Source organism: Trachymyrmex cornetzi, unplaced genomic scaffold, assembly GCF_001594075.2.
Source record: "Trachymyrmex cornetzi isolate Tcor2-1 unplaced genomic scaffold, Tcor1.1 scaffold230, whole genome shotgun sequence".
In the NCBI taxonomy this organism is placed as follows: Eukaryota; Metazoa; Arthropoda; class Insecta; order Hymenoptera; family Formicidae; genus Trachymyrmex; species Trachymyrmex cornetzi.
The window spans coordinates 1,649,853-1,661,898 of NW_017296957.1; the positions used below are offsets into that span (position 1 = coordinate 1,649,853).

The 12,046-nt window shown below is 30.6% G+C and overlaps 3 protein-coding genes across 5 annotated transcripts in view; all 3 read right to left on the minus strand.

Annotated features, from left to right (window-relative positions):
• Positions 1–253: 253 nt before the first annotated feature.
• LOC108760911 (protein maelstrom 2) lies at positions 254–4,804 on the minus strand. 2 transcript variants are annotated; one of them, XM_018507187.1, is made up of 11 exons: positions 4,482–4,804; positions 4,109–4,404; positions 3,035–3,239; positions 2,121–2,501; positions 1,821–1,990; positions 1,493–1,747; positions 1,156–1,353; positions 1,048–1,084; positions 840–905; positions 671–733; positions 254–570 (listed from the first exon to the last, which is right to left on the minus strand). In XM_018507187.1, exons 2-11 carry the CDS (start codon positions 4,244–4,246, stop codon positions 554–556), a joined length of 1,530 nt encoding a protein of 509 aa, XP_018362689.1. In that variant the 5' UTR covers positions 4,247–4,404; positions 4,482–4,804; the 3' UTR covers positions 254–553. The 2 variants fall into 2 exon arrangements, with proteins under 2 accessions (XP_018362689.1, XP_018362688.1); XM_018507186.1 differs by having other exon boundaries at positions 4,109–4,804.
• A 1,206-nt stretch (positions 4,805–6,010) lies between these two features.
• Positions 6,011–9,894, minus strand: cin (Molybdenum cofactor synthesis protein cinnamon). Its single transcript, XM_018507280.1, has 10 exons — positions 9,726–9,894; positions 9,130–9,457; positions 8,857–9,064; positions 8,506–8,787; positions 8,375–8,441; positions 8,191–8,305; positions 7,156–7,431; positions 6,640–6,779; positions 6,370–6,557; positions 6,011–6,291 (listed from the first exon to the last, which is right to left on the minus strand). The coding sequence occupies exons 1-10, from the start codon at positions 9,754–9,756 to the stop codon at positions 6,022–6,024; spliced, it is 1,905 nt and encodes a 634-aa protein (XP_018362782.1). The 5' UTR covers positions 9,757–9,894; the 3' UTR covers positions 6,011–6,021.
• A 702-nt stretch (positions 9,895–10,596) lies between these two features.
• LOC108760960 (CLK4-associating serine/arginine rich protein) overlaps positions 10,597–12,046 on the minus strand; it is a 5,347-nt gene continuing 3,897 nt past the window's right edge. Inside the window, exons 11-14 of one of the 2 annotated variants that reach the window (XM_018507278.1) lie at positions 11,828–11,891; positions 11,640–11,745; positions 11,298–11,555; positions 10,597–11,074 (exon numbers count right to left, since the gene is read on the minus strand). In XM_018507278.1, coding sequence (XP_018362780.1) covers positions 11,056–11,074; positions 11,298–11,555; positions 11,640–11,745; positions 11,828–11,891 — 447 coding nt within the window. In that variant the 3' untranslated portion in view covers positions 10,597–11,055. Of the gene's footprint in view, positions 11,075–11,297; positions 11,556–11,639; positions 11,746–11,827; positions 11,892–12,046 lie in introns of those variants that run through there. The other variant, XM_018507279.1, reaches the window with a different exon arrangement.

Genomic DNA, 12,046 nt, shown 5'->3' on the forward strand with positions numbered 1-12,046 from the left:
CGAAACGTCTGGTTTTTTTGTTACTTAATAAATCTTTTGCTCGCACGAATTACAGCGATATAACTCTCAGTTGCTTGTTTCTTTGTTTATATTTTGACCTTTTCGAGAGTTTATTTGTATTTTTCATATCATATATAAAGTCATTTAGTTTACCAATAAATGCTATAATATTAAAGCGATTTTACTTTTAAAGTATATAAATACGACAATAAAATATATAAACACAGCGATAAAAATTTTTATGTTTCTTTGGTCAAATAAAAGTAAAATCGCTTTGATATTATAGCATTTATCATAAACTAAATGACTATTATCTAAGATTTATGTATGTAAAGCTCATCAAATATCGTTGTTGAAGCTCATCAGATGATGTATCAGATCTGTTATGTCGTCTACAATATGCGGAGTAAGCTGCAAGCCGTAAGAAATTGATCAATCATAGTCAAACGTAAGGAAAATGATCGACTATGGTTGGACAATTTCTTACGGTTTATGGCTTATTCCGTATATTGTAGATGCCGCAGTATGCTTCCTTTAATCATCCAAAATATGCTTATGTGTGGCCTTGTCCTGTATATAGAAAAATTGGAATAAAATTCTCACAAAAAATACATAGTATAATAGATAAAATCATTTACTGTAACGTGTAAGAAATTTATGGTGATACTACCTTTGCCTAGAGGCGCCTTTCTTAATTGGAAAGTACGAGATCTATTCGACACGCCTCTTCCTCCTACACAAATATTTATTTAATCATTCACAAGTAATTATTGCAATGAAAAAATTATATTCGATTATAATGTTATATAAAATTGTAGTTACATTATATGTTAACTTACCAATAGGAGGAAAGTTCTCATCATCCGTTGGAATTAAATCTTCGACGGAAGTAATATACGTACGTGCTAGAAATAATTATGTATATATAAAGTAGTGTGAACATTTTATTATAATATTTTATGTAATAAAATCATTTTATTAATAAAAATAGACAAATTATATAAAATATTCATTCATCTTCAATTTAAGCAAAATTTTTCAACTTACGATCAATATTTGGAGGTCGTAATGGTCTTTCATTTAACTGAAATAATATGAAATTTTTATAAACGACATATTTTTCAATTAATGTAAAGTTATATAAAAAATACATACGTATTCAGTCCTTTCTACATTAGATATCTTAGCAGGTTTGCTAGCAGACTCGGTAATAGAAGATTTATCATTAGATGTACTGGTACCGTCTTGAAATTTGCTACAATCAATAACTTGTACTGGTTTTGATTCATTTCGACGACGCATTTCTTCTTGATATGTTCTACTAGAACGGTTCCATCTATGTTGCTCACTTACCTGTTATAAGATAACAAAAATCATTCACTATATGTAGTATTATGTATACTTTATAAAACTATTTAAACAAGTATATGTAATGTGTCTGTCCATGTATAAATCTCTACAGTAATATTTTTAAGGTATTATGTGTACTTACGCCTGTCATAGATAAAACTCCATCGGTCCCAGCTGTAGCTTGAGGAACATCTCTGACGCGCAAGTTGTTCATCATCGACACCAAGCTTCGCTTGTCGAAATGATTAGGATTTCTATCAAATCTATCAGGCTGGTGTATTCCAGGTTGCATCTCGATATTAAGTGGTGCACAAAACTCATCGCATAATGTCCATGCCCATTGTTGCAGCACAGATGTACTACAGTACTCAGGTCCTCCATCAACGTATTTATGAAACTAATATTACAAAATGATATAATATGAATAAAATACACTTTATAACATCATAAAATAATAAAACTATTCTCACATGACATTCAAATCCTTTATCAAATCGGTACGTATAATTTTCAAATATTTTATGAGCATAAACAGGAATTAAATCCATATCTCGATCTTTTCTTTTCTTGAATAATTCATTTGCCAAATGTACGAACAATGACTCCAATTCATAAATTTTAAATTGCTCTTTATCTTGCTCTGGAATAGAAACAAATTTATTTAAATAACATATATTGGTATAAGGCACATCTAAAATGTTTCTATTTGTTGTAAAAAGTATATATATGTATATTGTGATGTGACATTTTTATTATAAAAGTACACTTACGTGCTGCATCACACAGTCTTGCTATCAAGGATTGTGCTTCTCGTGTGAAAGTCTTCCTTGTAAAAAGATAAGGATACTGATCCACAATTTTCCTAGATTCTAGGAAATTTGCTAGTTTGTCATACATAACAGCAAAGTCAGTCTCTCCGCCTTCATATTCTACAGGTATTTTATGACTGTTCTGACTTATCTCCAACGCTTCCCGTCTATATCCTAATGGAATCTTAGCACTGACAATAGTATGATGCACATCTTCTATACCGTTTTTCAATGAGAAAACTCCAAATGTATATTCAGCAGGAAAATATTGAGGAGTGTTGTTAACAATCATACAGAAAAACCAGTTAACATGTACAAAACAAAATTTCAGTTCTGCCAAAACTGCAATAATAAAGAGTATTATTAATGACATATTTAATATACATAAATAAACACACATACATATATATATATATATACATAGGTGTTATATACATGTATATATACATATATATATATGCAGGGTGTTTTCAAAAAACCATTCAGCATTTAGGATATGGGAGATAATGCACACCATATTAAATAAAAAACATACAAAAAAAATTTATATCTCAGAAACAATTGAATTTTTGTTATTCTAATTATAAAAATTATTTAAGAGTATTATTAATGACATATTTAATATACATAAATAAACACACATACATGTATATATATATACATAGGTGTTATATACATGTATATATACATATATATATGCAGGGTGTTTTCAAAAAACCATTCAGCATTTAGTATATGGGAGATAATACACACCATATTAAATAAAAAACATACAAAAAAAATTTATATCTCAGAAACAATTGAATTTTTGTTATTCTAATTATAAAAATTATTTTCAAATTTCTACAAGAAATTGTGTCATATAACATACGTACAATTAAGATTTACAGCTGTGTCGATTATTACTTTTATGTTTTCCTGCATATTTTTTATAAACATTATTGCTTCCTTCTCTTTTAGTTGAAGCATAATTAGTGATTCTCCAAGTGACGTTTTCTTGCCTTTGTCTGATATTTGGGATGTAATTTTATCATTTTTGGCCATAGCTTCAAAACGACCTTTTTCTTGTTTAGTTAAACCCTATTAATCAAAAGAATAAATAATTTATTACAAAATTAAAGAAAAATGTAAATCAATAATGCATAATCGTTAACGTATTTTTTGATGTATTTATTTTTTGTCATAACATAATAATTTAAAAAATTAGGATATTTATTTTTAAATGAAAATATATAAAATAAATTTTTTCATCAAAATCATTTATAGCAGATAAATGCTAAACACTTATGAGTAATTGTAATCATTAATATTTCTAATTTAAAAAAATATTATTTTAGAGCTATAGAATTTATTATTAAAAAATAACATGTATTTATATTTTCATTAATATTATTAAAACTATCTTTTATTTTAACAGAAATATAAGATCTTAGAATTATACAATATCATACTTGTTAGAAAATAAAAAAGTAATTTCTTAATATATATTACATAAGCTTAAAACAAATTTTTTTTTCATATTTTCTATGGCTTAATGATTCCACTTAATAATAATTTATTAATAATTTTTTTATTAAGATACTAAATTAGCATCTAGTTTTAGTCTATTTCTTTTCCTAATATATATATATATATATATTAGATAATTATATTTTTATATAAAGAAAGAGCAAATGTAGCTAAAACAGTCAGTCTCCTCCTTATCCAGTTTCCCGCCAAGTGCTTTGAGCTCTCAATAGAACTTATTTCACGCTGGAAGCCAATTTAATAGCTACGATTACACCGTGCGCTTAGTCCGCGACCTGTACGATAGGCGTCCTTGTTTAACCAATAGATTGAACAAAGCCTATCATATAGGCCTAAGCGCACGGTGTAAACCAGGCTAATAACTGTATCAAAAACTTAGCCTGCCGGAATTACACCGATGCTCCCTCCTTTTGTAAACTTACCTGCCATTCCGCGTTACACTCTGGATCCTGTTGAACGTCTTTGAATCCATTAGAAAACACTCGGCCATGCGCTTCCTCGCGTTTCTTCCAATCGGCCATGAAGAAAAAAAAAGCACTTTTGCTTTTATTCTTCGGCATTTGTCCCGGTGAGAATAAAACTTCCTACTGTCGTGAACGCTCTGAATGTAAGCAAGTCTGGATGATTTTGGTATGTTACTCCACTGGGCAATGGATTTTTTGTACTTTTAACCTCTTCTCGAAATGCTCGAAATTAGCAAATAACAAATTGGGCAAGTCTAATACAGAAAACAGGATCCAATTATTGATTCATCACAATTAACTACTGACATGACACAGATTCCGAAATCCGAACCTCCATAGCCTTCACAGGACCAATTTAGCCACTGCCAATAGGTGTTTTTATCGTATTAAAATATTATAGACGATGTATCGGAATATTATAGAATATGCGCAAAAAAGAATTCCGAGAAATATAGACATAAACTTGACCTATTTTCGGCTAAATTACAACTGCTTTCATTTCTGCACTAGACTGCACTTAGAACTTTCCTTCTTGCTTTCATCAAATATTATAAGATGAAACATTGCGCATCATGGCAATAGAAATACTGGAAATAACCAATCAAATGTTCCCCAATATGCACTTTCCTGCGTACAATAGCGCTGGTTATACAGGAACAGTCAATTTCAAATGTTACCCAAATTCAAATGTTATCCAAATTCTTTCCATCATGCGTATACCTATCGCATTTTTAAGTTCCAAAAGTGTACATTAGTTCAGCCACAAAAGAGATCCTTTGTTACAATTCATGTAGTTTATTTAAAATAAAAAGATAGTTATACAACCTCATATGCCTCGAAAAAGAAGAATAAATGTTAATATTCGATGTTGGCTCAGTGGCACTCAATATATAACAAAAAAACAAACTATTAATCCTTTGTAAGCCTACTAATCCTAATTTATCATTCTATCCTTGTTTTACATCTGAAAGACGATGAAGATTGATGAAGATAGAATCAGAGTTGGGCATAATCGATTATTTTCGATAATCAATTACTTGTAATTGAAATTGTAATTGTAATCACTGCGTGGACGATTACGATTACTACAAATGTAATCGTAATTTGTCAATACTACGATTACATTACTTGTAATCGTGTAATCAGTAATCGATTACAAAATGCCCAACTCTGGATAGAATGATACTTTTAGCGCCAATAGGCTTTCCTCGTTAACTGTAACCAATTGTAAGTAATGATGGAGATAGTACAACCAATCTGATCGTGACAACATATTATGGTTCGGGCGTCGCTATTAGCGCTATTTGTATCATTCTATCTTCATTAAACGTGAAACAAGAATAGTGACACAGCGTTGTTAGCGAACGCAGCCTGTGTGCATTCAGAATGCGCGCGCTACACGAACAAGAGTTAAGTGTATTGTATATATATATGTGAGAAATATTCTTTTGTCAGCTATAAATTCATGCATACGTTGACAAAATCCATCTTTCATAAAAAGTACTTTTATTATTGAACGATTGTAACTCACATATGATTCTTGGCGAATTTTAACTTACGCCTTTGACACACAAGAACAGTTTATTTATTCTACATACCTTTATTATTCTACACATTAAGAAGAATCTATTTATTCTACATATTTTTATTCAGAAAAAAAATTTGAATGTTTAAAATTATTATGTATTAAATATGATATAAAAAAAGTTTTCATAAAAAATTTAATAGCTTAGTAGCATATAATGAAAATTAATGAGAATAGCGACATAATTTTTATGAAAAGTTTATTGTAAGGAAAACAGAAAGCTATAAAGAGTATCCCAAAAATAATTTTCTGATAATATTGCACAATATGTACATTAAATGTATATTTAATTCAATGTATAATTAATCCAAATTTGTTTTAGTCGAGATTTAAAACTAATAAGCCTCGCTGGTACAACATCACCCTTATTCAACACCTGCTTCTCCGCAGTTCTTCCTGGCAGCATTAGAAGCGCATTAGCATCGTTACAGTTAAGTAATTTACTACTGATTTGATTTCCTGTACTGTAAGCCATTGGAAGTGTTTCTTTATCATTCCACCTCAAGATTACTCTTGCGTATTCAGGACGCGGATCCAAATTGTACGATGATGTTAACTATGATATTAGAACAACGTTTTTATGTATTATGCGCATTTGCACTGTTTTGCAAAATATCAAGACTATCTTACAAACCTTAGCTTGCATTATGATTGACTCTGAAGCATCAAAGTGTAGCTCATTCACAAGGGGTAAGAGAAATAAATGTGCGGTAACAAGAGCAGATACTGGATTTCCTGGCAGGCATAGGATAAATTTTTTTTTACCTAAGATTGTGCATGTTACAAATGTCGTTGGCTTTCCGGGCTTCATGTTTACGCGTCCTAAAAAAAAAAAAAAAACATATTTTGACACTTTATTTAAGAAACATGTATTGACATAGAGATGATTAAAAAAAGAAGGTACCGAAATGTATAGTAGCCTTAAAAATGGTCTCTAAAATAGGCTTCAATAGATCTCTATCGCCCATTGATACAGAACCTGTTGTCACAAGTATATCTACTTTTTCTAAAGCTATGCTGATTTTGTTTATCATGTCCATCGTGCTATAATACGGTTATATTGATAATGAGATTATGTTAATTCTTTATTTATAATTAACTATATTAATAAATTAAAAAGATATTGAAATATACATATATTCATATCTTACTTTTATCTACATATAAACGCAAGATTTAGCATATATATATTCACGTTACATATACAGGGCCGCGTTCGGATTCCTACCTGGGTGTTCCTCGGATGTCATATTATCCTTGTTCTTTACCGAACGTTAAACAAGGATGACATGACACCCGAGGAGCACCCGGGAATCCGAACGCAGCCCTGTAGAATTTTAAAAATAAATGAGCAAATATATATAAAAGTGAGATATAAATACGAATCATTGTACTATAGAAATAATAAATGTTGACATACTTATCAGTCACAATTCCGAAATCCAAAGAATCAAAACCATTTTCTTTTAATAATGAGATTAGACTTATTCTGTTGCTATCATAGACCTGCCCTGGTCTTAAAGGTTCTCCAGGTTGTTGTAACTCATCTCCAGTAGACAGTATACCTATACGTGGAAGTAAAGTAACTGCAACGCGTTTGTAACCACAAGCCGCTAGTATTCCTATTTCCACCGGCCCAATTCTTGTGAACGGATTTAACACTGAGCTTCCCTTTTTTATATCACAGCCAATAGGTCTTCAATAACATAAATAAATAATCAAATAAATTTCTATAATTAATTAAATAAAATAAAACCTATTTTGAAAAAACTTATAGGAACCTTAAAGATGTACCAGCTAACATATAGTCCCTGCAAAAATTTGCAATTAGAAATTTATTAATATTTATACTTTTCATATATAAAACTAAATATTAAAATTATATACATGTGAAATAGTTATTTAAACAACATTATTATTTATTTCACAACTTATTTTTATAATTTACTTACTGCATTTATTATTCTTTGTTATTGTTATATACTTTAATTTAAAAAATATAATGATAACAATTTCAATTTTATTATATATAAGTACTTTAAATAGATTATTTATGTAAAATTTTATTGCAATTCACAAATTGATCATAAGTCCTTAGTTGTTCTGCAAATAAATAAAATTTATTCTATTAAACTCTTTTTATTTACCGGACAAATCTGTAAATCACAATAAAACTTTGCATAAATAATCTTAATTATTTAAAGTTATTATGTGATTATATAAAAAAATTGAAATTGTCATAATTTTCTAAAGAAGTATTATAACAATAAAAAAAAAATTAATAAACTATAAAAATGTATTGTTAACTAAATGAATATGATGTTATGCACACAATGTTTGATATACATATATAGTTTTAGTATTTATTTTTGGAAAGTATAAATATTAATGCATTTCTAATGTCCAAAAACCTTTTACAAGGATTGTATAGATGATACATCTTTAAACCTCGTACCTAATATCTTGTCCTTCTTTCGGTTCAATCATTATCTCAATTTCTTCTTCCTCTGTTCCATCAGAACTCTTTGACACTAGCTTTGTATCCTCAACTTGTACAACCGCTGTTGCTTCTGCAATTAGACAGAAAATGTAAATTCTTTATTGTAAGTAAATTGCAGTTACCATCAGAAATTATTTACCATCAGGAATGGGCGCTCCAGTATTCACTCGTACACAAGTGCCAGATTTAAGAGATACCAAAGCGGGCTGAAAAAGTTTTCTTTAATTATTCTTTCTTGCATCGTGTTGAGCGTTTGCTATTGCGACTTACTGCAGTTCCTGCTTTCACACCACACAATACCGTCCTTCTGCCTTTTCCATCACTTGCTAAAACCGCATATCCGTCTTTCATGGAAGCTCTGAATGGTGGCAAATCACAATTGGAACGTATGGTCTCTCCTGATAATATCCTGCCGTAAGCATCTTTCAAATTTACTATTTCCACCTCCACATCCTTTGTACTCTCAAAGCGTATTATGCGCAGTGCTTCCGCCACAGATATCATAGGAAATGAAGATTCTCTGAGGCGTGTTGCCACATTCTCGAAACTCATCTAGAATATATAATCTAATTATGTTATACAATTTTGTGTAAAATCATTTTTGATAAAAAAAAATCTCACTGGATTTGTACAAGAAGCATGATGCGAACAAGACGTAATATTATGTTGCACAATGTTATGTGTATCTTTAACTTTTGCTTTATTATCCAAAATTAAATCTACGGCATGCGGAATTGCAGATGCGATTGCAGTCAAGCACTCTATTGCAGCCTTACGTGAACCGGGTAAATTAATAATCAGTGTCTTATGTCGTATTCCGCATACAGCTCTGAAAACATATTAAAAGTTGTAACTTCAAAGAGATTACAAAATAAGAAAAAGAAATTACTTTACCGAGAAAGTACTGCCATTGGAGTTATTTTTAGGCTCGACATGAGCATCTCTAAAGACAATCCAGGAGCTTCTTTATGAATAACTTTTTTAGTTGCCTCAGGTGTAACATCTCTCTCGGAAAATCCAGTTCCGCCAGTGGTGAGAATAACATCAGCTTTATTTTCATCACTCCAATGGATTAAATATTTCATTATTGATGTTTCATCATCCTGTACAATAGCAGTGCAAGAAACATCTCCTTGAAGTATATTTTCTGCATTGTTGATAAATGCTTTTAATTCAGGTCCACTTTCATCTATTTTTTCACCACTAGCACAAGTATCACTCACTAAAATATTATAAAAGATTATTAAAATTCAAGAATGTAATATATATAGATGTATTAAAAATATTTCTTATATGAAGGCTTATTGCATTATATTCTATAATCTATTACACAAGATTATAAATTAACGACATGAAAGCACAATGTGTAATCATATTTAATTTTCAAACGTGTGCATGATTAAAATATTTTGCAATTTTTTAAATTTTTATAAGTTACAAATATTTGATATATTCCACGTAAATGTCAGAAATATGTTATAGCATATTACCAGTTAAAATTGCAAATCTTATTGGTGCCATTTTAGTATTCCTTTAATATGACTAAATAATTTGTAAGTTAACAATTCAGTGATTAGATTATGCAAAATATGTACATATACATATTTTATTTAACCATACACCAGCAGATGGAAAACTACTAATCGACTAACAGGATTGACATAATGACACTGTAATATTTGATTCTGTTCGTGTGTGTAGCTGCACTATATTATTTTTTGCACTTAAAATGAAATAGATGATACTATCAGATATTGGAGAGAAAAAGAGGAAAGATCAACTATACAAATCGAGTTCAGCTACAAGCAAGACCCCCCCTCTCTCTCTCTCTCTCTCTCTCTTAGTAGTTCCAGTACAGTGCCAGCCAAGAGTTTATGCGGATTTTTGCACGGATCACTCGTCATCCGTAAGTATACTGGATAATATCTGGAAGGCACACATATTTGGTAGATGAAGGACTACTAACAAAGACAATAGAAGCAGTTATTTTTATTGTACGTCAAATTATGTCATCAAATATTTTATCAAGCTTATAATTTAAAATTAATTAGACTTTTTTGATATTTAAACATGTTCTAAGTTCCAACAATCAATATTAGATTCATTAATTTTATTTTCATTTTTCTAGATTTGAGTTTCTCATTTTTCTTTTCTCTAACGCTCAAATAACACATCTATTTCATTCCATTTCACCGACTTCTATATTCTTGCGCGCGCGCTTTATATATATTTTACAGCGAATTTAATAAAATAACTTGTTTAGATTGTACATAAAGGTGTAAGATTATATCGTATTCCTTGATCTTTTATCTTTGATATCATATGATAAGAGGTATAGAAAATAATCATCACTTTGCCCTGCTGTGAAATAAACATCTTTATTATTGAAGAATTATATATAACAATAAGAGAGATACATAATAAAAAGAGTGCACTCAATTCTAGAATATAAGATTGTATTCTCATCCTTCTTGTGTATGAAATGAAAGTTGTAGACATGATCGTCGCGATAACATTATTAGCTATTCTCATCGCAATTTTTCTAATTCTTACATAAGCACCAAAGAATTAATCTGTGTAAGCAAAACTATAATATACGAATACCTCCATTTATTTGATAATATTGTAAAGATTAAATCACGCTATATATAATTCAAGACGCATTTTAAAACAATCTTGGCAGGTCTGTATACTTTTTCCTCATCATGCAATTCTTTTGGATATTAACAGTGATTTAAGGAAGGAATGCAATTGAACGGGCAATATTCAAAATATCGGTTTCAAATCATTTGGATGGAAGAGTAAGCGTGTGTCCTGAAGTCAATAGTCGACTAGGCCTCTGCAATAACGTAAAATGGCATAGGTTTTTTTTTTAGCAGCATATAAAATGTACATTGTTATATTTAGTTGCACCGAATCAGCATTGATCTCCGCTTAATCATCTTCTCTGTGTTAATAATCAGTACTAATAGAGATAATCGCTAATGTCCAGTAAATATCCAGTGAATTATCGGTGCAACTCGGTAATCGCAATTCTAGGCGTCAGATTCGGGAAATTTTACCGATTGCTCCTCGGACTCAATGAACGAAGTGGTGAATCTCTGTACCTCCTACGCGACTCTGTTCTACTCCGATCGCGATCATCGCGTCTATCTCTCTCCCTGTCCCTGTCCCTATCCCGCTCGCGATCACCATCCGTGTCTCGCCTATCGCGACGTACGGTATGATGCCTTGGACTACGGCTCGGACTTGGTGTACGAGACACAGAAGATCGTGTGTCGGAACTATGACCTTCGTAACGATGTCTTCGTTCTCTCTGTCTGAAAAATGAAACAGCATTCACGTCACTATTTAAGTTATACTTAAAAAGTTACGCTGTATCACAATTCATGAAAATTATTTACTTTCTACGTAGTTTCAAAGACATTTCTCGAATCTCATCTTCTCGATCCTGTCTCTGCTGCTCCATCTTCTCGATTCTCAACTGCTCAGCCTTCTTGTCAGCTTTATCTAAAAGAATTCATTTTACATTTGCCTTTTATAAAGAATAAAGGACACATAATGTCCTTTATTCTTTCAAACATCAACTCACACTGCCTGTTTAACAGGACTTGCATTTTCTTCTTAAGCCGCTCCTGAGGTGTAATTTTCAACGACTGAAAAATAAACAAACTCTTAAAGGTTTATAGAGAAAGAGCTAGAGAAGAATCGGTATCTTTAGCATAATTTAAAAGTCTAACGTACATACAATATTTGATTATGCATTAATATATTATTGTCAATTACAGGATATAACTGAATGTGTGTGTGT